The sequence below is a fragment of the Canis lupus genome, chromosome 17 (assembly GCF_003254725.2).
Source record: "Canis lupus dingo isolate Sandy chromosome 17, ASM325472v2, whole genome shotgun sequence".
In the NCBI taxonomy this organism is placed as follows: Eukaryota; Metazoa; Chordata; class Mammalia; order Carnivora; family Canidae; genus Canis; species Canis lupus.
Window position 1 is genome coordinate 39,053,898 of NC_064259.1, and position 27,275 is coordinate 39,081,172.

Genomic DNA, 27,275 nt, shown 5'->3' on the forward strand with positions numbered 1-27,275 from the left:
TTTTTTTGGTTTAATACCAGATGAAGTAGTTGACTTTTAGAACCATTTTGGATGAAAAATACCAGTCTTTGAACTTTCTGAATCCAAGAGTCATGCCCATGATGTGAAGAGAAGAAGCTCATGCTGAGAGGCAGGAGACTGGCTGTGTTTCCCTTCTCCTATCACTGTGTCCTCAGGGTGGTGCTTCATCCAAATTACTTTTTTATCCTGTACCATCAAATCAGTCATAGTTCTTAATTTAATTTTCCCAGGTTAAATGGAGATTTAATGTGAGTTCACTGCTTTTAAGTTTCCAAAGAGGAAATATTAATTATTTGAAATGTTAGGAGAGGTCTAGTACTGAGAACAGAGTCCAGACTGAGACTTAGTGAGTTATGCTATGAACTAATGCATAAATGGGTGGGGGCAGGTGGGCCAGTGTTAGTAAATGAGAATTGCAGTTTCTGTGTAAAAACTAAGTTGATTGCTCTAGCAAAAATACTGATGAGCCCCTGGAAACCAAAGCTACTTTCAGTATGAATGACACTCTTTGCAAAATGTTAGAATTTACCTTGATTTATATTGTTCTATGTCCTTTTAAGTTTTAAGAAATAAACTATTGTTTTGCTTTCTAATATTAAATACACTTTTCTGTTACTAGTTTCTGATTCCTTATTTCTTTTTGGATTTTCCTATTTAATGATTAATAACAAATATGTATGGTTTTTTTTTTTCAAACTGTTCTTTTCCTTTGTAGGTATTTCTGATCTAGGTGAGTAAATTACATGTGTTTTGATTCTTAAAATACTGAAGTCTTTTTGTTTGCCTATGATTCTTAAACTAAAGAATCTTAAATAATTTATAACATAGAATTATGTTGCATGTGATAAATCTGATTTAGATTTTTTTGGTATTCATGTGCTAAAACTTTTATTTTGTAAAATTTCAAATAGTAAAAAGTAGGAGGAAAACTATAATAAGCTCATGGATCTGTCATCCAACTTCAGCAATTATCAACACATGGCTAGTTTTTTGTCATTCATTTCCCCAGCTTATATTGAAGCAGATCCCAAATACCATATATCCTTTTCAGTTGTAAATAATTCCTGTATGTTTTTAAAAAACACTGTGCCATTATCACAACTAAAACAATAATTCTTTAATGTCATCATGTGTCTGTTTAGTGTTCAAATATCCCCAAACTTTATAGAATGAGTTTTTTTAGTTGTTTTATTTGAATCAGTATCCAAAGGAGCTACACATGTTGAATTTGGTAAGTCTCTTATTGCCACTTTGTTTTTTACTTCTCAGCTCTTTTTTTCTCCTCAGCTCTTTGATTGTGGAACTGGGCCATTTATCATGTAGTATTTCACACATTGATTTTGTTAAAAAAAATTTTTTTTAAGATTTTATTATTCATGAGAAACACAGAGAGAGAGGCAGAGACCTAGGCAGAGGGAGAAGCAGGCTCCTCTAGGGAGCCTGATGTGGGACTCGATCCCCAGACCCCAGGATCATGACCTGAACCAAAGGCAGACGCTCAAACACTGAGCCACCCAGGCACCCCTGATTTTGTTAAAATTCTTAACCTATAGTAATATGTCAGAATACTTTTGGAATGTGAGATTTGAAAACAACACACATGCTTAAGCCTAAATCAGAATCTTTGGGCATGTATATTTTAAAAAGCTTGACAAGTGATTCTCATGAACTGCTCAAGTTGCCGATCACTGTCCTAGGTAATGTTTAAGAAAAGGAATAAAAACTCTTACCAGGGATAAGTTAGAGAATCTGAATTTGAGTTTTAGCAGAAAAGAATATTAGGATACTTGTTATTACTAATCACAGTTAATGCATGAATGAAAATATAGACTAGTATGTAAACTGTCTTTAGAGGTAAAGTTATGATGAATTATAGTCTATTTATAATTCAGATCGGAAGTACTAAATTGGGTTCCTGGAAAAGAATTGATTATATACTTGAAGGCCTATCTAAATTACTGTACTTGGGACTGAAAATACCTTAGTTAGTTGGACACAGGCTATGCATGATGGCAGTGAGAATCTAAATCTGTCTTCAAAGGGTTAGCCACCCTTTGCTTTTCTTTACAGCGGTTTAAATTAACATTCATTTGAAATAAGTACCTTGTAGATGTATAATTTCGTGAAATCATTAACATTTTAATGTCATTTTCTGTTTAGCTGACAAGCTGTCTACTGATGATCTGAATTCCCTGATTGCTCATGCACATCGCCGCATTGACCAACTAAATAGAGAGCTAGCAGAACAGAAAGCCACAGAGAAGCAGCACATTGCACTAGCCTTGGAAAAACAAAAGCTGGAAGAAAAGCGGGCATTTGACTCTGCAGTGGCAAAAGCATTAGAACATCACAGAAGTGAGATACAGGCCGAACAGGACAAAAAGGTAGAAGAAATGAGAAATTTAAAGTGAATCCTCTTGAGTAGCCTTGTTGGCTACTTCTTTGCCCCCTTTGCTCAGCCTCCCAAGTTTATCCATCTAAACTATCACCAAGACTCTTACCTAGTCCTGTGACTTAGAAAGTGAAATCCTGTCTATCATGGGGACATTTATGTTGCTATCTCTGGCCTCTGCCTCACCTTTAGGTTCCTCCTTCGAGCAGCTTACTGGATGTCTCTAACTGAATTTTCAGTAGTTGTTTCAGACTCAACTTATTCAAAGCAAATTTCTTCACTCTCCCCAACGTGTCCCTCAGCCCCTCAGCTTCTTTCTCTCTACATCTCTATTTACCCAGTTGCTCAAGCCAGAAATCATGCTTTGTCATTCCTCCCTCAACTCTCACACCTGGTCCATTGACACATCCCACCAGTTCTGCATCCAAAGAAAATCCTATTTGTCCACTTTCCCCTAAGTCCAGATTGTCACCATAAGAGGCTCCCTGTTTTCTTTTTTCCCCCTTTTAAAAAAATGATTTATTTATTTATTAGAGAGAGTGTGAGCTGGGGGAGGGGAAGAGTGAGAGAGAAAGAATCCTCAAGCAGACTCCCTGCTGTGCATGGAGCCCGAGGTGGTGCTTGACCCCCGACCCTGAGATCATGCATGCATGACCTGAGCTGAAACTAAGAATCAGATGTTCAACCAACTGAGCCACCCAGGTGTCCCCCGGTTCTGTTTTCATACCCATCTTTCTATGTCTGTTTACATGGTAGTTGATCCTTCTAAAACCTATTCTGATCAGTTACTAGGCTGCTGAAAATCTTCCACTGACTGTACACTGCATTTAATACAAAATCCAAACTCTTCACCCCTACTAAAAAAAAGGCTTCTTGATCTCATTCTTTTTTGCTGTGAGTCAGACTTTCCTTACTTCCCTTATTGCCTGTATTTGCCAAGTGCCCTGGTTTTTTGTTTGGTTTTGTACCTTCACTACATAATTTGCCCTGGGGTGTTTGCTCTGCCTTATACATTGTTACGGTTCCTCTCTTTAAACCTTAATTACAAGTTTGGATGTCACCTTTTCCTGCAAGGTTTTTCCTGTTCCTTCATTGTAGAGTATCTGTATTACTTTCTCTCATACTGCCTTATGTATTTTTTAAAAATAAGTATCACAGTTTGAGATGTCCAGTTTATTTACTGTCCAATTCCTCCAGTGAATTGTACATTATGTGAGAACAAAAAAGTTTGTGTGCCTTGAGTACCATTCCATCCAGGCATATGGTAGGCACTGCCTGGCAAAGGATTAGCACTTTATAAATATTTATGCACTAACTGAATGGGTTTATTCATTACTTACATTATTTCTGAGAAAAAGTAAGTTATGAATTCCAGATAATCAGTACTAACTAATTTGTAATATGACCTATGGGCAATTGTTAGGCAAGACATGATAGGCTTTTCATATTTTTGGTTGGGTCTGGGCCATGTTGTGAATCTAAATACATATTAAAGTAAGCAGTTTCCGAGCAGTTTTCTTTGTTTAGAAGAAATTGTGTAAAGTAACTACCAGATACTAATTTTCTTAATAGTTTTTTTACAGTAGGCATTATTATTCATAGGTCACACAGTTGGTTGTGGTGAAGCTGTGTTTGATCCCAAGTCTGTGTAGTTATTTTTTTCCAAGAGTTGTGATTTGTTAATTCCCAGGGAGTGTGTGATCAGGAAATGACAGTATTCACCTTGCATATGACGTAGCCTGGTGATATGGGAGAAACAGAATTTGGAGCCAGAGAGACTCCTAGACCTCTGTTTAAAATCCGATTTTTTGCCTCAGCTTTGTGACCTTGTTTTTGAGTCACCTTCCAACGTTCAGCTTTCTGAATGATGTACGAGAAGTCAGGAATATGTACACATGTATGGTACATCATAAAGGTTTAGGACATGGAAGCTGTTATCATTTCTACTAGTCTTTCTCTTTTTTCTAAAAGCAAATGTGGAGAATTGAGAACTAATCATTCCTGTGGTTTCACAGGTAGAAGAAGTCAGAGATGCCATGGAGAATGAAATGAGAACCCAGCTTCGCCGACAGGCTGCTGCCCACACTGATCACTTACGTGATGTCCTTAGGGTACAAGAGCAGGAACTGAAATACGAATTTGAACAGGTGAGGACCTTTTCCTTTTCACGTGCTTTACATTAATAGTCTTTCCTTTCCTTTTCATATGCTCTGTATGTCATTCTCTCTGAGGATATGGAAGAGTGGGGAAAGATTGCTAATGGCACCCAGTCTTGGTACAATGGGGCCTTTGTATATTTTTACATAAAGATGTATCTATGTGTTATTGATCACATGTGTTTTATATCTGTGTCCTAGTCATTTGGAGCCTTCAAAGCTTTAAGGTGGGTTGGTACAGGGGGTTTAAAAAATACAGATATATTTGACATGTGTAACTCCTGCTTTATCACCACAAATTCCTATGGATTATGTGGTAATGCTCAGATTTTTATATCTGAGGAAACATCCTAGAGAAGTTAATTTGGAAATGACAGCAAGTCAGGATATCTTTAATCATAATTAGTTTCTATTCAAGCCATTTATAATATATTAACTTATTTTGTCTCACAAGAAGAGAATGAGGTTTTCCACGTAAAGAAATCTCCCAGAAAATTGAAATTTATGCCACAATGAAAAGGTATTTTACTTTAAATTCTATTTGATGGGTATTTTTCTAAGAAAAAAAAAAGAATATATAAGTTCTTGAATTGAGGATATCAAATACAGTTTATCATGTTGGGGTGACTGTACAGTTACTTCCTAAAGTTGGCATTTTTTCCATTTTTAATAGCTTGCATTCTTCTCCTGGCCTGTTTCCTCTAAAACTTGGTTCTATCAGTAAATTTGTAGGAATCACATACATCAACTATGGGTTTTAGGAAATTTTTGAAACCTTAACACATAGCAGAAGATTTTCATGACAAATGTTTGGAGATTTTAAAGGGCCTTTTTGCTTGTGGAAGTGGCAGTTGCTGGAAGATTGTAATGTCCCTATAAGTGACATGTGTTGAAGTAGCACTACTCTTTTCTGGACACTATGTTTTATTTCAGGACCTTTCTGAGAAACTCGCTGAACAAGAGTTACAATTTCGTCGGCTCAGTCAAGAGCAAGTTGACAACTTTACTCTGGATATAAACACAGCCTATGCCAGACTGAGAGGAATCGAACAGGCTGTTCAGAGTGAGCACATGGGCCTCTTATGATTTTATTCATTCCAACTTTTTAGGGTAATTTCTTATTAGGAGAATGGGATATGTGCATCAACACTAGGACCTAGAGATGCTGAACTCATCCTATTAAATTTCATTCATTTCTGAGAAAATTAGCCCAGATTTGAAAGTTTGGAACATAGTTTGTGAGAGGAAATTAAAAAGAACCTAAAAATTAAATCTAAATACTTGAAGTTTTACTCTGTGTGATAGACTGAAGATCACTATTTATGAGATAGGATACCCAACACAGTTTGGTTATGTCTTCGGTGCCCTGAGTGGAGCAAAGGTAGTGTATCCCTATGCTCTCTCTCTAGCTCTGCTGATGTGTCTCCAACCCTGTTCTGGAAGTGATTTACTGATTCAACCCACCAAATGGACAGTAGTTAATCTGAAGCTTTCATGTACCACATTAAAAGAGAAATGTCCTGATGGGATGTTAAAATGAATTCTTTGAGGGTATTATAGAGCCATCTTTGTCAGATAAGTATAAAAATAAACTACTCATGAACTTTCAAGATCCAGTAGTCCATTAAGTTTACTTCAAGTCCTCCATTCCTTTGCAGGAAGTTTCTGATGGCATTAACATAAGTCTTAGCCTAATTTAAATATGTCCCTTTCTCAAACATTCTAAAATAAGTATCTCTGAATTAGATACCATGTGTTGTCCTAGATGTCCCAGAAGGAGGGGAAAAGAGACATAATTAATGCTTGTGCACATATATCCTTCCAGTTTTCTCCATGGTTTTATTAAAATCAAGTCCTCCCTGGGCCACCTGGGTGCCCCAGGTGGTAGAGCATCCGACTCTTGATTTTGGCTCAGGTCATGATCCCAGCGGTCATGAGATCAAGCTCTGCTTTGGGCTCCACACTGGGCATGGAGCTTGCTCAAGATTCTCTCTCCCTCTGTCTTTCCCCTGTTCGCTTTCTCTAAAAAAACAAACAAAAAAGTCCTCATCAAATTAGGCTTCCCATGTTGCCTAATGAAGAGGCTAGCTTCCTAAGAAAGAACATGCTGGAAATAATGGTAGGGAAGGTTGGAAAAGGCTCTCTGGCCCCATCATTTACATGTGTGGCTTTAGCCTGTTTAGGGTATGGGGTGCATCAGATCTCTGGAGGTATTGAGAAGGACATGTAGTTAGATGGTGAGAAAATGTTTTTCTTTGCCGTTTTTTTCTTTATAGGTCATGCAGTTGCTGAAGAGGAGGCCAGAAAAGCCCACCAACTCTGGCTCTCAGTGGAGGCATTAAAGTATAGCATGAAGACCGCATCTGCAGACCTGCCCACTGTCCCGCTGGGTAGTGCGGTTGAGGCCATCAGAGTCAACTGTGCTGATAGTGAATTTGCCCAAGCTCTAACCGCAGCTATCCCTCCAGAGTCCCTGACCCGTGGGGTGTACAGTGAAGAGACCCTTAGAGCCCGTTTCTATGCTGTTCAAAAACTGGCCCGAAGGGTAGCGATGATTGACGAAACCAGAAATAGCTTATATCAGTACTTCCTCTCCTACTTGCAGTCTTTGCTCTTATTCCCGCCTCAGCAACTGAAGCCACCAGCGGAGCTCAGCCCTGAGGATATAAACACTTTTAAGTTACTGTCCTATGCCTCCTATTGCATTGAGCATGGTGATCTGGAGCTGGCAGCAAAGTTTGTCAATCAGTTGAAAGGGGAGTCCAGACGAGTGGCACAGGACTGGCTGAAGGAAGCCCGAATGACCCTAGAAACTAAACAGATAGTGGAAATCCTGACGGCATACGCCAGCGCTGTAGGAATAGGAACCACTCAAGTGCAGCAAGAGTAAGGTCCAGAAGAGTTTTGTAAAGTCCTATTTTATGTGAAAGGGAATCAGCAGTGATATATGAAGAGTTTGCAACAGGGTCCCAGAATTGTCTAAGAAGGAGCAGGTTACAAGTACTGTTCTAAATGTTAACACCTGTTGCATTTATATTATTTCCACTTGCTATCATGTCAGTGAACTCCAGGAGTACTTTCTTTGCAACTTGTGTAACATTATCCGTTTTTCAGGTTTTACTGATCAGGCTTGTGAGCCAATCAAAATAATGTTTGTGATCGCTATTACTATTGATTTTGCCCTTGGAGCAAACTGAATAAAACAGAAAGATGAAAACTGAGTAGTTGATATCCCTTTTCAAAAAGTGCCATTTCTGGTTTGTTGTATGTGTAGACAGTCTCTTTGAGAAGCAGCAACAGAAGTAGGAAGTCCTGGGCACTGAGTTTCCAGGTAGTGAATTGTGTTCCAGAAGTGCAAGGTCTATTTTTGGTTTTGAAGGTTCTGGTGAACTGATTCCAACTAGTCAAACTCCAGTGATATACAAGCCACAACGCCAAAATATTTATTATTTTTATAAATATTTTTATTTTTTTAAAAAGATTTTATTCATGAGAGACACAGAGAGGCAGAGAACAGGCAGAGGGAGAAGCAGGCTCCACACAGGGAGCCCAATGCAGGACTTGGCCCCAGGATCCCAGGACCATGCCCTGGGCCAAAGGCAGGCACCAAACCGCTGAGCCATCCAGGGATCTTTTTTTCTTTTACCCATAAATTAATTCAACAGCCCTCAAAACAGATGACAACTCTCAGTTCTGAAACCCTGGTAATCGACCTTGCTCCTTTCTGGTACTCAGACTGGGATCTCTTCGTTGAAGTATGGGGGTAGTGAGCCTGGAATCTTAACAGTATCGAATAATTTTGTGGTATAAACTGGATTGCCCTGAAACCTAGAGAACTTTTTTTCTCTGAAGGTTAGGACAGTTGCCATATTGGGTAAACATAAAAAAATCCTACCTTTGATTTTTTTTTTTTAATTCCATGAAAATACTGTCAACATTTTTTCATAATTTTTTGTTGGGGTTTGTGTTCACGAAGTGACTGAGGAGGCACTTTTATCTGAGCAAAGCATCTGCAAATCCTGGAGGTGAAAGGAATTCTATTTCCAGAGGTATATGCCAGACCCTGAATTTGGATTGTTACATGAAGTTTGCATGACACTTGCCCTTTGATTTGGGGATCTTTTGGTCCTATTTTGGTCTTGGCTGGTACTACTAATATTCTATATGTTCCTCCTAAATAGATTTTTTTTTTTTTTTGAGATTTTATTTGAGAGTGCACCAGTTGTGGTGGTGGGGGGAGGTAGGAACAGAGGGAGAGTGAGGAGCAGATTCCCCACTGAGCGAGCCAGATGTAGGGCTGGATCCCAGGACCCGGGATATGAGCTAAAGGCAGGCAGATACTTAGCTGACTGAGCCACCCAAGAGCCCCCTAAGTAGATTCTTAAATTAACAAAATGTATGTAGTGTCTCTGATGGAACACATTCTTTGTGTAATGTCCTTAATTTCTGCAGTTAGAGTGGGCTATTTTTATCAGAAGATAATGAGGCTGTTCTAAATTCAGCCTTTCTTCCCCTCTGGAATGGCATGAAATTGCAAAAATACATTAACTTGCAAAGCTGCTTACCTGTTCGTCATAGTAAAGGTGCTTATTACTTGTTTGACTTATGTAGCATGTAAAATATTACCATGTATAAGGAAATCTAAATTTCTCCAGGAGCTGGGAAATAACTCTTATCAGATGTGATTGGGCTCATATAAGTAAACAATATTGAACAATTTATTTTAGCTCTATAAATCAAAATAAGGAAGACCCACTGGCTTTCAAATTTTAGTAGTTCCATTAACTAACCTCCTCACCCCCATTGCATATTGGGAAATGGGATGATGCTGAAAGGGGTTGCTTGGCCAAGCCTTGAATTTCTCTCCATGCCTAGTAATACTCCTATCTTCCTGAGATGTCACTCACCAACGCTTCAGTGAACAGGGCCTTTATATGGGTTCTCAGTTCTACTTGATGAAAGTGGAATCCAAAGAGGCAGAGTTGGGGAAAGATGGATACATCCCAGGGCATATAGAGCCAGGCAGCTTCACTCACCAGGTTTTCACTTAAAATATAAGTGGTAAGTTCTATCTCTGCCACTTCTGACTTGATCGTGTGAAGCAAATCATTGTCATGCTTTCATTGTCTCAATCTATTTTAGCCTTAAATTGGGTTACACCTTGTCTCCCTCTTGAGTGCTGTAGGAAGTGTTCAACATTTTTTTTTTTAAATGTATATTTGGCACTTACAATTTGCCAAATGCTGTTCTAAGTGTTTTTTTTTTTAATTTTTATTTATTTATGATAGTCACAGAGAGAGAGAGAGAGAGGCAGAGACATAGGCAGAGGGAGAAGCAGGCTCCATGCACCGGGAGCCCGACGTGGGATTCGATCCCGGGTCTCCAGGATCGCGCCCTGGGCCAAAGGCAGGCGCTAAACCGCTGCGCCACCCAGGGATCCCCAAGTGTTCAACATTTTTAAACTCATGCCTCCAGATAGAACTTTGAAACTCTGATCTTTGCTTTACTGTTGGAGTTTCAAAATCAATAATGTAACTAAAATGCAGTGTTAGTCTTTTTTAAGGCCCATGGTCTTTCTCTTCCTTAGTATTAACTCCTCTGTTCTTTCTTAGCAGGTTCTGGATAAAAGGAGTCTCCAAGTCCCAAATGATTTGTCCCAACAGTAACTTCCTTGAACTCAGTGAAGAACAGATAATGAGTTAACATACACGGGAAATAAAAAGGATTCAATATCAGGCAAATCACTCTTCCATCAGGTCTAGTGGTCACCGTTATCACAAACCAAAGTTGAACCTTCCTGGTTTTCTTCTCCCTAATGCAGCATTTTAGGGACTATGAGGTCAGCAGGAAAGTGTAAGAAAGGACAGGGGTTGAAGAGAAAGAAGATAGCTGGCCACTCTGTCCTTTTCTACATGGGGAGGTCATGTGGTTTCACTGGCTCATTAGTTCATGCTAGTTGTATGGACACTGCCCTTGGTCACCAGAAGAGGAAGGGGTTCTTGAGGGATTAAGAGGCCAGAGCCAGGGTTGCCTGGGTGACTCCATGATTGAGCCTTTGGCTCAGGTCATGATCCTGGATCCCAGAATCTAGTCCCACATCAGGCTTTCTGCGGGGAGCGTGCTTCTCCTTTTGCCTAGGTCTCCAATTCTGTGCGTTTCACAAATAATCTTTTTTTTTTTTTTTTTTTTTTTTTACAAATAATCTTTTTTTTAAAAAAACAAGAGCCTACGGTAGTGCCATCATTGTAGGAACAGATTTCACTGGTACTGGTGGCAAAATTTAGGTTTCCCTGGGAATAAATGCTCACATAACCTTTATTTCTCTTGGACATTTAGTTTTCAAGAGTCTGAAATCCTGCTAAGCTCTGTAAACTGTTCATGGGCTTTATCTCCAGCAGTCCTGAATTCTCTGAAGTCCATGGCTGTGTGGATTGGATGGACTGGGTTTTTACAGTTTAGGCTCCTTCCTGGGCCAGGGTGGATGTTCCTCCACTGCCCAGATCCTGTGTATCTTACATTTCTGTCATTCCATTAGCACATTGCCTATTATCAACCAAATCAAATACTTTTCTCTGGTAAATTACAACTCTGCCTCTAAAGATCTGCTAAATGACTCCATAAACTTGCCCTAACACATCCTTGCTCCAGTGACTGCCATCTCAGAGCATATCCTATTTGAATGTTCTTAAACTTGAACTTTACCAGCAGGAAAATAATTTACATCATGACCAGGTACACTTATACACGTGTGTATCTATATGCATGTATCTATTGCACTATAAAATACATCACAAAACAGCTTTATTGCATGTGGTGTACTTTTTCTAACCCATTTCAGTATTCTAATCATCCACATTTGACTTCCAAATCCTACAGTTTAAAGACCAACGTAAGACTACATTTTATTGCTAGAGTCCTCAAATGCTCTCTTAAACCTCAGATCTGCCAGTTTGTAATTTCCACGCACTGGTGATCTGAGGCATTTTGAACAAATTTATTCATATTTAGCAGGACTCCTCCTTTGACCCTTTCCATTCTATGGGTCGTGACTCCACAATTTGTTTTTGATTCTCTGATTTCTCCTGGTCCTTTTTGGTAAGTTTCTAAAAAATAGTAAAACTACCCTCAGTTCCCAATGCCCCAAAATATTGTTTTCAGATTATTTTAACAGGGTTGCTTTATGTCATTAATGCTCCAGAGCTTTTCAAAACTGGATTCTGGTCCTAACTGGATTGATTTATAACTCAAATCTTTCTCATACCATTTTGTTGGAAATGCTGAGCTGACTTTTAAGTTTTTCCTATATTAACATCTGTGAACTGTTAAGAGCTGTTAAAAGTGGTCTTAAAAATGACTAGTACATGACCAAAAAGCCACTCATTTTAGTAAATGCCTTTCAGGCATGTAGTGCTTGAGTTGTATCAGCGACTATTGTAAGGAAAGACAGCAAACTGAGGGGAGAGCCAGGGACCAACAGAAGAGATGTGCAGTTTCCAGACTCGGCCCAGAAAATTGTTAACAGGTGCTCTTATGTACTCTGCCAGCTGGAAGACCCTTCTCATGAAGGTTCTAGAGAAGGTAAGGCCTCAAGATAGAAGATTCCTGAGTAGAACAGAACCTCTGCTCCATTGACCTATATATCCACCCAGGACTGTTGAGAAAAAAATAAACCTTTATTATTTTGGAAAAAAAAAATGGATAGGTTGACTTTTGGCACAAAGTAGAGAAACAGAACATCTTTTACTATTAGAGGCTAATATTTCACTAGTCAGTGAATAAATATTTAAAAATGAGGATGGAGGGGCCTCTGGCTGGCTCAATTGGTAGAGCACGTGATTTTTGATCTCAGAGTTGTTAGGTTTGAGCCCTATGTTGAATGTAGAGATTAAAACTTTAAAAACGAGAATGGAGACCAATCACATAGGGCAAATTTTCTGAAAGTCTGAAGCAGTTCTTTGCCTAGAGTGGGCACTATAGCAGTTAAAACAACTGAACTACATTGAAGTCCATTATAAATTACCATGACCTCAGTCCAGATGGGGTCCCATCAACTCTATAGCTGCCAAGCACTATGGTGAGGATTCAGTTGGGGGCTGGCAAGGGGAGAAGTGTGCCACACATTTGTAGGGATTGCAGTGAGTGAGTACTTGGCCAAGAGAGCGAGGCATGTATAGGTGAGATGGGAAGGAGCACAGAGAAGAGAAGCCTCCAGGAAGCCAGGTTCTCCCTGGAAGTTGTAAACCAAAATCAAAGGCTAACCTTTCTTTTATTTATTAAAAGATCTTTATTTAATCATGAGAGATCCACAGAGAGAGAGGGAGAGGCAGAGACACAGGCAGAGGGAGAAGCAGGCTCCATTCAGGGAGCCCAACTCAGGACTCGATCCCGGGTCCCCAGGGTCTGGCCCTGGGCTGAAGGCAGCTCTAAACCGCTGAGCCACAGGGCTGCCCAAAGCTAACCTTTCTTAATGGTCCTTTTGTTCACTTTGATATGTCAAGGAATAATGCACATGAATGCTTAAGTAGTTATTTGCTGTCATTTCCCTGCCCCCTTTGTCCTTGAATTAAATGTCTTAAACACAATCTAGGACACAACATGAACCAATACTTAGATTTCTGAAGATGCACGAATGGATCTAGGCCTAGATAGAATGGATGGAAAATGTAAACGGAACAGACAACAGTACAAAATTGCTCATAAATGCCAACCCTGGCAGGGTAAGGTTGAAGCTGTTCATCTGTGGGGAACTCATGGGGTCTCTCAGTTAATCTGGGACCAGGTATGAGCAAAAGCAGCTTGTGGAAGCCCTGGTGAAGGGTTAAGAATGGTCCTAATAAACCATGCAGGTTCCTGTTAACTTCCAATACTGTTTCAAAGTTCTGGTGGTAAGAGAAATACCAGACTAGAGATTCTTGATTAGCAGTCCTCACTTTAGACCACTTTCAGTAGAGCACAACTAAAGGTGATGGCAAAAAAGGGGGAAGCAAGGGAGATGAAGCACTTGTAGAAATCCCAGGGCTCAGGGGAAACAGGCTATGTCAAAGTAAGAGAAGTGCGCTAAAAAAAAAAAAAAAAAAATTGCGCTCAATGCACATTACCTAGTGTTTATTTACAGCCCTCATTTTCCCATACATGTAGCTTAAAACTCCGCATCCTAGAAATGATTAAACAATGGCAAATTTCTCACCTCTAAATATCCCTAAAATTGGTATACTGATCTAGTATCAATGGAGATACATGTGCAAACCTCCTTTAGACACGTCCTTTTCTAAGGTTGCAAATCAGCCAATGAAGGCCAAGTCCATGATGGGAGGGCAAACCACAAAGGGCAACAGTGAAGTTGGCCAACAAACACTGTAGGTACAAAGCTTATGCTGAAACCAGGAGCTGTGTCCAAAGAAATGAAAATGGTAGGTCGGCTTCTGTTTAAATGGGTGGCTTAGTAAGTATCAAATTCGGAATTTAAGTAGTCCCTCTGGTATCTATTGTTCTTAAAAGTTGAAGTCTGAATTCTCTTGTTCTCTTCACAATATGGTTGAACAGAGATGTCAATTCTCAAGTGTAATTACAATAGCTATGCTAGGCCATAGCTGCTCCTGATTCACCCACTTTTATATGCCTTCACTGATGTCACTGTCACTGTCGCTGTCGCTGTCACTGGTCAGTGACGTTAGGTTTCCCAGGGCTTCCCTGTAAGGAAAATAAACGAGGGTTACACTGCATTTCAGTCTTGTGGGAGGGGACTCTGCAGCTGCACTGAACTATAATGAAAGGGGAAAAGGTTTCAAGAGCCAAAACTATAGGCCTCTCTGATGTATGTGACAAATGAAATAACTAACTAAATTAATGCATCCTGATTTTTCGCAAAGAAAAAAATTCAGGAGGCAAAAAGCTATAAACATTGAATGGGTAGACAAATGGTCTGCTCCATTTTTATCACTTTATGTTATCCATTCAGGACTTACTTTTGTTCCTGGCTGATTGCAAAGTCAGCCATCACTCTCTGGGTGAGGCCTTCACAAATAGGCAAGCTGAAGGCACCTGCCAGCTTCACTACCTCAATGGCCTGGGCAGGACTGTTGGATGCTTTTGCAGAATCCATAAACTCATTCAGCAACTTATTTCTGTAAAAGAAAGACAAAAAGTCAACATTCCCCAACAACCCCTGAATCCCTTCAAAGATTTACTTATTTATTTTTAAAAGATTTTATTTATTTATTCCTGAGAGACAGAGGGGGTGGGGGGCAGAGACACAGGCAGAGGGAGAAGCAGGCTTCATGCAGAGAGCCCAATGAAGGACTCGATCCCGCGTCTCTAGGATCAGGCCCTGGGCTGAAGGCGGCGCTAAACCACTGAGCAACCTGGGCTGCCCAGAAGACTAACTTTAATGGGCCAAAGAAATATAAGGAACACTGGTTCAGTATGCCTTCACTAAGGATCTGTTGAATGTATCCCCAGTGTGCTGCAATCACCAAGCAGATTAAACACAGTGCTTCCTTAATCTAGGATACCCTAGATGGTGGAAGCAACTGTCCATTTGCCTAGCAGAAGAATGCTCAATCACTGTGACTAAAGTATGTAAAAAAAAAAAAAAAAATCCCAATCACCCCATGGTAAGAGTTAAAACCATGCACCTATTTCCTGGATATACCGAGGCAGACCTGTTAACTTCAACTTACCCAGGGATCTTATTGTGCTTCCTGAAAAGCCCCAACATTTTCCTGTTCAAGACGAGATACAAGAAAGATAATAAACAGAAGGTGAGCAGATAGTAGCGGTTCAGTTCCCTCTTTCCTAACTTCATGTAGGTACATTTCAAATTTCCCAAGCAAATCTGTTGAGGATTATTGGGGGTGGTGGGGGGGGTGGTGTATCCTCTTCTAGAGGATCACTTCAGTCCTCCCAGGAAAAAAGACGACACCCTGTGGGTAGCTGGAAGAGAGGGATGCAACTGAGTGGGATCTCTTTCCTCTCTCACAATCCCAGAATGAGATCAGTATCCTAGAATTACGTTGTGAAGAGCAGGCTCAGATTGAGGCAAGTCTCCTGTAAGTGCTCCCCAGCATCCTGCCACATGCAAGACAAAGGAGAAACACATACATTCAGCTCCCATGACTCAGCTGAGGTCCGTACCCCTGCGCCAATCATCACAGCCTGATTCATAACAAGTGTGTGTCAACAGGAGTTTAAAAATTTGAGCATCAAAGGTTTTTGTCACCAGCAGTGCAGCAGGCTATATGTGTGATTCACACTCCTAAGACAAGTTTAGGCGGCAATGCCTTCATTCACCAGCTTTTTCCTCAAGATAGTGAACAGCCACATTTTGGGCTGACAATCCTCCGTTCAAATCAACACTTTGTGTTGAAAATGCCATATACAAGTACCCCACTTACTGTTAGAACACATATTTCTACCCAGAACAAAATACAGCCATACCACTCTTATCAGGACTACTCCTACAAAGTATTCTTTTGTTAACTTCTCTGCTTTTGGAAAAAGGAATGCATGTAAGGGCTCCATTCACAAACACATTCTTAAGAATTAGTATGTGAATGGGGTGCTGATGAAAACACCTAACACAGCTATACAGTGAAACAAAGATGGTTTTAGTCAAGGCCATGTTTGTAAATGCCAATTTCCACAAGTCCCAAGGGCACAGCCTGCATTTTAAGCATTGAGTGAAATACATGGATAAGTCAAATGCCCAAAACATATTAAAAAATAACTTTCTTTGAACATTCCAGTTAAGTGAACAGGTAAGTGACTATTTGGCCATGAATATATAAAACAGGTCAGAAAGAGAATTAGCTCACTAGATGGCGTCATCTCTTAAATACAATGTATATACCATACTGGTCTTCCAAAAGTTTCCTTTTCAGTTGTCACTTGCAGTTCCCATAGAAAACTCATTATACAGTCAAATTAGAAAACTTGTGACCAGGCAAAATGTTCTCTGAGATTCAAGTACAAATGCTTCTAATTTACACTTGTGGTTTTGTACTCACCAGGCTTCCTGGGTTCTCCCAGCCCTTAAAAAGAGGACAGCTATACAGTTCAGAGAGTTGGCTGGCCAATCAGGAGCAGTCTGTCTGGCATCCTGGCTCTCGTAAGTGGATTTGATATCTGCGGCACAGTCTGCAAACGCCACCTGAAGCTGAGAGGCTCTGAGAGTCAGCAGAACTGCCTGGTTGGTTTTATGAGAATCAGGTTCAGGAGACTCCAAAGAAGCACTGACATCTTAGAGCAATGCAGTTTGCCACTCACATGTGGAGTGACGAGTAATCAAGGAAGAATGCGCCCTGGCCTGGGGTAAGTGATTTGCAAACTGGCCACATCTTTCAAATACAAGATGGATTTTCCTTTTAGATAGGATTTTTTTCAAAAAGCTATTACTGTCAAGCCAGAAAGAAACTTGCTTTTGGACCTGAGGAATGAAAGGGACTTTAGAAACGGGATTCTGCTACTTGCTACATATGTTTAGATACAGAATTTAAATCTGGGTTTAGGTGGCAGAATTCAGTTTCCCTAGAAGAAACCAAGGGAATTACCCTCTCTGGGTCCACAATGTTGGAGAAAATACTGACTAGCACACATCTCACACTGTAACAGGACTTGAATCTGGATATACCCTACCTCTGGTGGGTGCTGATCCCTCGCCATGAGCATCAGAATCTCTTCTTTGAGGTCACTGCGAAAAGTGTGACCATATTCTTTACTATCTTGAAACAGAAAAAGAACAAAGAAATGATCATTGTCACATAAAACCAAAACTCTTTCACTGACCTTGTCCACTGTCATAGTTTTTGGTGGGTGAAAGGAAGTTGCTGACATTATTTATTCCAGACTCCAAGAAAACCAGCAGGATAATTCGTGTTAAGAATGGATGGAAGGGCACCTGGGTGGCTCAGTGGTTGAGTGTCTGCCTTTGGCTCAGGAAGTGATCTTGGGGGTTCTGGAATCGAGTTCCACTTCGGGCTCCCCGCAAGGAGCCTGCTTCTCCCTCTGCCTGTGTCTCTCTCATGAGTAAGTAATTAAAATATTAAAAAAAAAAAAAAAAAAAAAAAGGGACGAAGGAGCAATGAAAGGCAGTAACCTGCTCCCAGTCAATTACTCTCGGGCAGCTACCAGGCTCGATATGATAAGACACCTGTTTTATGGCACTTGGTAATTGTCAATGACGTTGTATGTTAACAGTCACTACAATCTCATGAGATAGTAGATCAGGGTGCTTGTCTCATTGTTCAGACATGGAAACTTGAAGCTGACAGAAACTCAAGTCGTGCTCAGTCATATAGAAAAAGAGATACAGCATCTTCTATAGCCAGTTTATACACAGAAACCCATAATCACGCCTATTTCTTAGAGACCTAAGTATCACTGACTGGTTAACAACTGAGTCATGAAGAGCAGCATGATGTAGAGGACTAACAAAGGCTTCAGGGATGGAGACCAGAATTGATTTAGGGTGTGTATGTAATTAGCACTGATCTTCCCTTTGTCATATCATACAACAAATGCACAAAAGTCTACCTTTTCCTGTCACAAAGGAACTAATTTAGGTCATGTTCAATGCATTTTTACTCACATAGTCCAATATGCACTGTGAGCCAGCAACCATGAAGCAAACCTTAACTAATAGATTCAATTTAGTGAAAATTAGAAATTTCCATCCCTAACAATGTTAACGTGTTTGTTAACCAAATGTAGGACAATGAAGTGAGATGGGCCTGAACAAACATGCTGAAACCAACCTTTCCAAATTTGAGGAATCACTTCTAGTCGGTTGGCCACATCCAATGCTTGGAGAAGATCTATCAAAGTTTGGGAACGGGGAAAGAATACCTGATTAAGAGAAATACAAACATATTTTTAAAATGTTAATCAGTAAAGACACCAAACACATTTACAATGATAAGTAATGAATCATCTTACGGAAGGTACCAGGTCCTTATACCACTTCAAAGTGACATCAATTTGTTCCATGAGACAAAGCAAACTGAAAAACTTAGAACTGTAATGGAGAGAAAAGGTAGCTTTAGTCTCAGATGCCTAACAATAGAATGTTACAGCACAGCTTATATAATGATATGTTACACAGAATTTAAAATCAATTTATAAGTTACAATGTCAAGTTATGTGGGCCAATGCTTGACCTGGGAGGTGCTAACTATGCTCTCTGGAATTCCCAATTAAATAACTTCTTATCCACAACTAGCGATTCATGATTGCCTCCTCAGTATGCTCTCAGGCCATGGCAAGCAGTGACAACACCTTCATTTTAAAAGCATGCAATGTGAAGCAAGGATATGGACACACAATAGACAATCATCACATGCCTATTAATAGGCTGCCTCCTTAAGTTCTTATTTGTTTTTAATTACCTGAAGTCAGACTCATTAAAGGAGTCTCTTTGGGCTTCATCTCTGTATTTTCATCTTTAAAAACAAGAGGCTGGAGTGCCTGTGTGGCTTATTTGGTTCAGTGTCTGCCTTTGGCTTGGGTCATGATCCTGGAGTCCCAGTACTGAGCCCCACATTGGGTTCCCTGCTCAGCAGGGAGTCTGCTTTTCCCTCTCCCTCTGCTGCTCCCCCTGCCCCTTCTCTATCCCTCACTCTCTCTCAAATAAACAAAACCTTACAAAGACAAAAAACAAAGAGGTTATACTGAAATTGTTAGGGATCCACCCTGTTATACATTCAAAAATATAATATAGGGTGCAGAGAAAAAAGATATATACATTTAAAGTGTTACAAAGAAAAAGAGCCTAAAAGATACACATCAGACATCTCAGTCTGGCAAATCTGTTTTACCACTGCTTGAATTTCCAAGTGCTCAATTAACATGTACTGCAAGTTACGGACATGCTGCCTGCAGAGGTGACATGGGAGTGCTACCCCATAGTCTCCCACTTGCAGAATTGACTAAGTGATTGCTTAAAGAGGTTCCAATAATGCAAAAGGATACATTTCTAGCACACTTACTAATAGAAATTACGCCGATGATCTGGTCCAATGAATTTCCAGTTGTCTCCAGTGTTTAAAAGGCCATGTACTTGATAAGCAAGTTCTAGATCTCTGAGAAATGAGCACTGAAAATTTGCAAGCAGTAATAAGCATCACTCAAGTTTATCAGCCAAACAGTGGCTTGATCACTAAAAAAAATAGTTATTTGTGGAAATATTCATGCTGATTCAATGTATTACTGGTTGACAGCAAATGAGTTGTAATATTGAGGGGAAAACAAACCCACCCCAATTTAAAATTTGAAATGAAATTTAAAATAAAGTGATTTTGATGCCTGTAGAAATCAATCCTATGAAAACACCTAGTCACGTGCATAAAAGACAGATGGAGTGCTCACTTCAGCAACACTGTTCTACAAAACCCAGGAAGTAATTCCAAAATGCACTCACAGACTTTTAAGTAAATTGTAGTCCCTCCCTCCCATGAAATACTATGTTGTCAACAAATAAAATATCATGGAAATGTGTCTGGCTGTGTGTGTTTGAATAGTAGAATAAAAAACCTGCAAGGATATAGACTAAACTTTTGGAAAGCAATTATCCTTAGGGAACAATATGCTGATCCATCCTAAAACGGTTTTAAACTACTTCTGGTTAGCACAAAATGAAAAACCAAAATTCAAAACAGCCCTTTGCCATTTCAAAAAGTCATTAATAAGCAAATATGAAATACTCTGAAACCTTATTGAACAAAAGTGTGAAAAAAGACAATATACAGAATAAACAAAGGGTAAGGGATGCTATGTGAGTTAGTATAAAGTTTAAGAGGAAAAAAAGAAAATTTGTAGTAAAAACATAAATAAAAGAGAAAGAGAGAATCAGGGAACCCCACCCACCCTGGCTCCAGTTACAGATTAATTTAAGTGGATAAAAGGAAAAAGAAAAACAAAAGTCAAGCAAGAAAATAGTACTTACAACTCTCATGGCCGACTGAAAAAACATATCTGAAAATAAAAGTTCACAAAGTCTCAGTTACAATGGATAAAATATATTTTCAAGTGAGCAGCATTAATAAAAATCCTAGCAATAGAATTGTTAATGGTAAGTTAAACCTAAAGGAATAAAAATTCTAGAGGAGAGGAAGCATACAGCAATGTGCTACACATATTTTGACTTCCACAGAATAATCACCCATAAGAAAAGCTACATTAAACTCTGTCCTCATCATAAAGCCTCTAATAACTGGCAATCAGGAAAGCAGGCTTTTTGTTTCACACAAGCAATTTCTGTGCATACCGTCATCTGGGTCCTTTGGGGTAAATTTCTGTCCTGTTATTTCATTCATAATATCATAGATGATGCGGGATGATCCTTTTGAAGGGTTTTCTGCAGAATGAGAGAGCAATGAGGTTTTATCAGTCGTCCCCTTCTGTAACACCACCCACCCACATGGCACGCAGTCCAAGGCTCCACACTTCTCCCTCCACCCTCGGCATACTACCCAGTAGAGAGCCGGCGGGGATGCATGCTCTCTAAAGGAGCAGAGGCACAGTACACAGCAGAACTGTGCATACGATCTGGAGCAGTTCTGGCTCTTTGTCTATGTGCTCCCAGGGGACTTTCCCTCCCTCCCTAGTCTTGTCTTAAGCTTGACTTTCACCAAAGTGGGAGACAAGCACACAACCAAACCTGCATACTTAGAAAAACAAACATGTTTTTTGCGAATCATTTGTGTTGCTTTGAAGTATAATCAAGATGAAAAGGCCAGAAAAAGAAAACTGTAGGATTAATGGATATAGGCAATCCTCTTAAAAATCACATGAAGTGGGTACTAATAGGTAGAAAATGCACCTATACAATTCCTTACACCTTATTCATCCAAATCCGCTCTGTATCTTATCCACTTTTCAAGTGATTAGTTTTAATGACAGTATAGATGTATTCCTAGAATTTCCTTAAACGTATTCCCATTTGCTAGCATTCCTAATCATTTTATTAGTTACATAATAATTTACTTTATATGTATCCTTTCAATCTTTAGGCTTTCTTTTGAATAACTACCTAGACGTTGTCAACTGCAGGTAGCTAGCTCACATACCTGTAAGGCAAACTGACACTCCTCCTCTGAGCCTGCCCCCATGTTTCCGAGTGTTATTTAGGAAACAGGACCACAGACTTTGGTTAGAAACGAAATCAAAGTGATGTGTGACAATAGAGAAAAATGCAACAGGCTTTGGGGTCAGAAGCACCAGTTTCACTACAACGTCAAGACTGAGTAAAATTTCAGAAGAAGATCCAATTACTGTGGAAATTGTTTACCTCTTTCCCCCTACCCTAAAAGATAAAACTCTTCCCTATAGATGAGGATGTGGATTTTGTAAAATTAGCCTACCAAAACACGGACAATCAAGTTCTTCTGTTTTATATCTATAAAGTCTACTGCAGTAGAGAAGGACTGGAGCGGTCATTTCTGAACCCACCACTGGTTCTTTCTCAGGTTGGGCCAAATGGATAAGAACTGACAGACTATGAGTGCTTACTATATGTCTTCCAAGACACTGGACACAGTTCATTTAATCATTACAGTCCGACGGTATTTACTCAGGTAAGGTATCGAGTTCCTTTGGCATAGCTGGTAAATGACAGAGGTGAAATTTCAACTCAGATGTGCCTTGCTCCAAAGTCTGTTCAACAGAGCACAGCTCCAATAGGATCTGGCTGACCTAAAGTAGGTGACAAACAGAGCTAAAAAGTTCTCCCACAAGGCTTCAAAATAAGGTTAAGGTTACCACGGAGCAGCACTGTCCAGTAATTTCCTTAAAAATGGAAATGTTCTGTTGCTGTATCACTGAATACAGTAGCCAGTAGCCACACGTGGCCACCTGGCACTAATGCAATGAAGGAGTCTTAAATACCATTTAATTTTAATTAAATAGGCATGTGTGACTAATGGCTATTTTAGTGGAAAGCACAGCTCTGGAGAGGCAAAAGAACTCCAGAATAACATACCTTCTGACCATTTGTAATCGTATACCAACAGTACATTTAATGGCCCCGTCCCCTCCAGCTGAAGTTTTCCGTAACAAACAAGGTTACTACCTTCAAGGGTAACTTTCTGCCCAGGCTACAGGATAACGTTAATTTGGGAGTTCTCTATTCTGAAAATCATATAGAGCAAAAGAAGCCTACAGCAAATACTCACATAAACATAAGAGAGCTGGGTCAGCTTTCTACATAAGTTAATACACAATGTCATACATACCATGGTGATAAAACAACTGGATAACATGGTGGTATGTTGCCAGCGAGGGTTCTAAATTACCAGGTGGATAGAAAAAAATAAGAAACAAGTCAAACCCGGCTATCCAAAAACAGTTTACTGAGGCACACTGACTTAAAAAAACACACTGAACATGCTATTTAAGAGAATACATTACTATTCCTCTGAACAAAGACCTTTACTAGCTCATTTTGATTAATGTTAAGTGGAAAAATATAAAGAATCTCTTATAGAAAGCCTTGACACACATGCAAGCAAGCCTTGACGTATCATTACTAAATATTATAAAGTACTATGATCCTTCACTCAAGAACACTAAGTATACTGAAATGAACTGATTCCCAAACAACTTTTAAAAATTACTGAAAACTATAAACACAGTAGCACAGTTGGGTTCAAATACCTAATTAGGCTAGGAAATATCATGGGATTTAAAACTAACTCTTAAGTAAATAGTTCTCCCCAGGATGAAGAAATCCACAGGAAAGTACCCAAAATATTAAAAAAACATTGTAATTTGCTATAAAACACATGACGATAAAGGAGCTCCCATCTTTAGTAAATGCATGTAATTAAGTGTGCCAAATGGCAGATCAGGAATTCTCAACACATTACTTAAAAAGCAAAAAGAGTTCACCATTTCTTTTTTGCTCATCTGGATCTAAGCCCTTGGTTCAGCAGTGTCTCAGCCTCCAGTGACGGACACCAGGATACATACTCACCTATTCCGATGGCTTTCATTTCACGAAAGGTCTGTAAGGCTGGCAATCTTCCAAATGCCTGAAATCTTCGGAGGCATTTCAGAATAGTATTAAATGTTTGCAGATTTGGTTTCACCTTCTGTGCAGCCATTTGTTTTAGGAGCTCCTAGTTGAATCAAAAGAAGTAGGTCTTATTTACACCTGGGTGGGTAAATTAACTAATATTACACACTAAAAAAGAATTTGGCACTCTGGCTAAGTCTAAAGTTAATAAATATATCCCTAATTTAAGAATTATCTGGCAGCCTGGGTGGCCCAGCGGTTTAGCGTTGCCTTTGGCCCAGGGCATGATCCTGGAGACCCAGGATCGAGTCCCATATCCGGTTCCCTGCATGGAGCCTGCCTCTCTCTCTCTGTGTGTCTCTCATGAATAAATAAATAAAAGCTTAAAAAAAAAAAAGAATTATCAGCAGGACCAGTGACTTTGCCTTTTACAGAAGTCACTCCATTCAGTCACCCCACCTCACTTGATCAAGGTGTCTGTCTTCACTCCCTGCCTAGTAAAGCAGAAGAACAGATTAGAATGAATGGGGGTGTTTTCCTCTAAAATGAGCAGTATGGTACAAAAACACACAAACCGTACAGTGTAAAAACATAAAAACATTTCTATTCTTTAATTACCTCAATCCACTGAATATAATTTTTTTTCAAACTTTACTTGATATAAAGGTTTCAGGAAATATGCATTATTTTTGTAATAAAACTATGAGAAATCAACAGAGCAACCGAAGTCTTTTTGAATTTTAGTCACAGACTCTGGTCAAGCAACTTTTTCTTCTCACATGCAGATAATTTAACTATAGGGTTGCTGGGAGGGTGTAAACATGCAACTGCTGAGTGTCCAGTGTCATAGTATCTGCCATGAAAATGCTCAATAAGTGTGGTCTCCATCCCCTGTATTTCTAGGAAAAGATATTTCAGACCCACTAGAAAACAAAAATGAGGGTTCCTCCTTACCAGTATATTATTCCATTTGTCCTCTGATTTCTCATTCATATTCAATGCTGTTGCTTCAATCAGTGCATTGAAGGTGTACACATCAGCTGTAAAAGAGGAAAAAACCTTAACAAAATTTGGGCTGAATTCCTAAATGGCTCAGTTTAACGAAGCAGTAATGCACATGTGGCTCCTAGCTCATTAATATATGTTCACAAAACTAGACAATCACTCCCTGCTCTGATCTCTCCTCCAGCTTCTACCACCAATACCACAAGAAAAGATTAAAAGTGAGCCCAAAGGTGAGGAAGATCCAAATATTCTGTAGATTCAAAGATGTTACAGATTCTTAAGGAAAGAAAAGGAAAGAGGAAAATTCTCTACAAACACACTTACCCTTGAGTCTGTTGTTTAATAATTCAGCATACAAGTTTAATGCCTGCACAAGAGCTCGGTGCTGGGAGAGAGAAAATACAAAAACTCAGCATTGTCAAACATGTTCACTTAAGAAATATTTGTACATCTACTGTTTTAGGGTTTAGGGTTTCGGAATACAATAGCAAACGAAACAGACAAGGTCCCAGTTCTCATGAAATTTATACTCTACTGCAGCAATTCTGCATCCCAGGTGACATTTGGTAATTCCTGGAGCTATTTCTAGTTGTCACAACTGGGGGTTGGGGAAGATGTAGTACTGACATGCAGTAGGTAGAGGATAGGGAGCTACTAAACATTCTACAATACAATGGAGAGCCCTCATGACAACAAATTATCTGGCCCAATTGTCAATCAATCTAAGGATGAAAAATCCTGATTTAGTGGAAATTAAAGATAAAAATATAAAACGTTACCTTCACCATTCCTCGGATCATTGTGCAGTAGGAATAGGAGTTTTTTTCTGGGATTAGAGCAAAGATTCTCTCAGCATTGTTTTTTGCCCTAGACACAGTAAGAATAAATGTGAACCAGGGGTAATAGGAAAAACCAACGGCTACCACAATCTACTGAGAGTTCACAATGTGCCAAGCACTTTATACACACAACTCTCACAATCCAGAGAGGAAGAGAGACATGTTTATCGTTCTGAAAAGTGAGAAAAACCAAGGCTCGAAAACCTCAAGTGGTTCAGAGCCTGGCAGTTAAGTGACAGAATCAGGACTGAAAATTTTTACAAAAACATTAATAGATACTCACAATACAGAACAAAAAGCAAAGTGTACACCGGGCACACAGTGGAGTTTCCCCACCCTCTCTCAACCATATACAACTCCCCAGAGGCCACCACGGACAAGTAGTTTCTCTAGCGTCTCTCTTTCATATCCTAGTGTGTGTACACATCACACTCTGGTGCATCTTCTTTTAATCAATCAACCAATCAATAAACATAACGATGTTTTACAGACTATGCTGTATCTTGATTCTGTCTCTTATAAAGAGGTCTCAGAAATCAGAACTGGGATTTGAGTCAGGATGATATGGCAAAGCCCATATTCTTAACCAGCATGCGAAATTATGAAAAACTACAAGAAATTTAATCTTTGATTCTACTCAATTTTTCACTTCACAAAAGACTTCAGATCTTAATGGTAGCTTTCCTTCTCCATACATCCATGTGAAATATCTTTTACCAGACGTTTCTATTCAGTTAAATTCTCAAATGTTAAACGTTATTCACCTTTTGTCTGGAAATGCTGAGCATTTCTGCCTGCTGGCCAGCAGCCTTAATTTAGAACTATATTCTAGGGCATGTGTGTTCTCACAAAAATATCCAGACTTTCAGAAAGGGAGGTATAAATTGGACAGTAGGACCACTGGTCAAACTACCCAAGGAATCAATACTATGTGAAGGTGACATGAAATGAAATGGGTGGTAGGGAGGAAAAGAGTGAAGTGTCAACCCTGTACTGCTGGTTGGAAGTAAACTTATGAAATGAGCTCTAAATGCAGAGGAATACCAATGGTGACATTTGTACTGTACACTAGAAACAAATTCAATTTTAGAAAACTTCAGGAGCGTATCTTCTTAAGGGGGTGATGGGGAGCATGCCACGCCCCATAAAGAACAGTACTACCAAGTTCTAATGATTTATAACCTACCTCCATGTGACTCCAAACTGATCATCAGCCTTCTTAGATTTCTTATCATTTTCTCCTGTGTCCTCTTCCTGAAATGAATCATCATCAACAAAAAATGACAACAGAATGCACCCTCCTAGTTAGAATACTTGAAATCAGAAAGGCAAAGGAAACCTCGAAAAAATAAAAGAAATACAGAGCCAATAGAAGATGAAGAAAAAACCCAGTAAATGTTCACCTAAAAAAAGGGATACTTTTTTCAGCAGACATCAGCTCACTTAGAGATGAAAGTAAAGCTAGCACTTAAAGCAAGAACTGACAGGCTGGAAGAGAGATGAAGCCAGTCGCCTGCACAGCCTAGCCCAGAGGGAGGAACTGGAAACTCAAACACAGCCTGGCTTGAGCTGACTGTGCTTGAACCACACAGAAACAACATATATGCCTATACATTTGAAAAGACTTAATGATTTCATATATAAACAATCCACATTTAGTGGAGGAAAACCAGACAAAAATGGAAGAAAAAGCACTTAATTTTTCATTTTCCCTTATGCAATATGAAAATATTTTATAAAGATGGAATATTATCATCTGGCCTATCTTCTCACTTAGCAATATATGATGCATCTTTCCACAGATGAATAGACCTATGCTAGTCCTCTCTATCACCACACAGCATAATTCAATTACA

General features: G+C 39.5%; 2 protein-coding genes and 1 non-coding gene across 26 annotated transcripts in view; 1 reads left to right on the plus strand and 2 right to left on the minus strand.

The window, feature by feature from the left end:
* IMMT (inner membrane mitochondrial protein) overlaps window positions 1–7,790 on the plus strand; it is a 37,196-nt gene extending 29,406 nt beyond the window's left edge. For 12 of the 19 annotated variants that reach the window (XM_049095548.1, XM_025453831.3, XM_049095551.1 and 9 more), the window contains 4 exons: window positions 2,182–2,405; window positions 4,429–4,560; window positions 5,503–5,632; window positions 6,846–7,790. In XM_049095548.1, coding sequence (XP_048951505.1) covers window positions 2,182–2,405; window positions 4,429–4,560; window positions 5,503–5,632; window positions 6,846–7,459 — 1,100 coding nt within the window. In that variant the 3' untranslated portion in view covers window positions 7,460–7,790. Of the gene's footprint in view, window positions 1–736; window positions 752–2,181; window positions 2,406–4,428; window positions 4,561–5,023; window positions 5,090–5,502; window positions 5,635–6,845 lie in introns of those variants that run through there. The other 7 variants (XM_025453830.3, XM_025453833.3, XM_025453832.3 and 4 more) reach the window with 2 other exon arrangements.
* A 5,867-nt stretch (window positions 7,791–13,657) lies between these two features.
* Window positions 13,658–27,275, minus strand: part of PTCD3 (pentatricopeptide repeat domain 3) — a 29,983-nt gene continuing 16,365 nt past the window's right edge. For all 6 annotated transcript variants that reach the window (XM_025453840.3, XM_025453839.3, XM_025453838.3 and 3 more), the window contains 16 exons: window positions 26,606–26,673; window positions 25,360–25,447; window positions 24,905–24,965; window positions 24,530–24,615; window positions 23,534–23,678; window positions 22,794–22,844; window positions 20,828–20,917; window positions 20,507–20,535; window positions 19,551–19,657; window positions 18,502–18,580; window positions 18,321–18,411; window positions 17,203–17,288; window positions 16,575–16,723; window positions 15,249–15,290; window positions 14,535–14,693; window positions 13,658–14,259 (listed from right to left, as the gene is read on the minus strand). In XM_025453840.3, the coding sequence (XP_025309625.1) occupies window positions 14,181–14,259; window positions 14,535–14,693; window positions 15,249–15,290; window positions 16,575–16,723; window positions 17,203–17,288; window positions 18,321–18,411; window positions 18,502–18,580; window positions 19,551–19,657; window positions 20,507–20,535; window positions 20,828–20,917; window positions 22,794–22,844; window positions 23,534–23,678; window positions 24,530–24,615; window positions 24,905–24,965; window positions 25,360–25,447; window positions 26,606–26,673 (1,410 nt within the window). In that variant the 3' untranslated portion in view covers window positions 13,658–14,180. The remainder of the gene's footprint in view (window positions 14,260–14,534; window positions 14,694–15,248; window positions 15,291–16,574; window positions 16,724–17,202; window positions 17,289–18,320; window positions 18,412–18,501; window positions 18,581–19,550; window positions 19,658–20,506; window positions 20,536–20,827; window positions 20,918–22,793; window positions 22,845–23,533; window positions 23,679–24,529; window positions 24,616–24,904; window positions 24,966–25,359; window positions 25,448–26,605; window positions 26,674–27,275) is intronic.
* LOC112665140 (small nucleolar RNA SNORD94) lies at window positions 15,592–15,726 on the minus strand. The gene has a single exon (XR_003140245.1). It is a non-coding gene; the product is annotated as a small nucleolar RNA SNORD94 (small nucleolar RNA).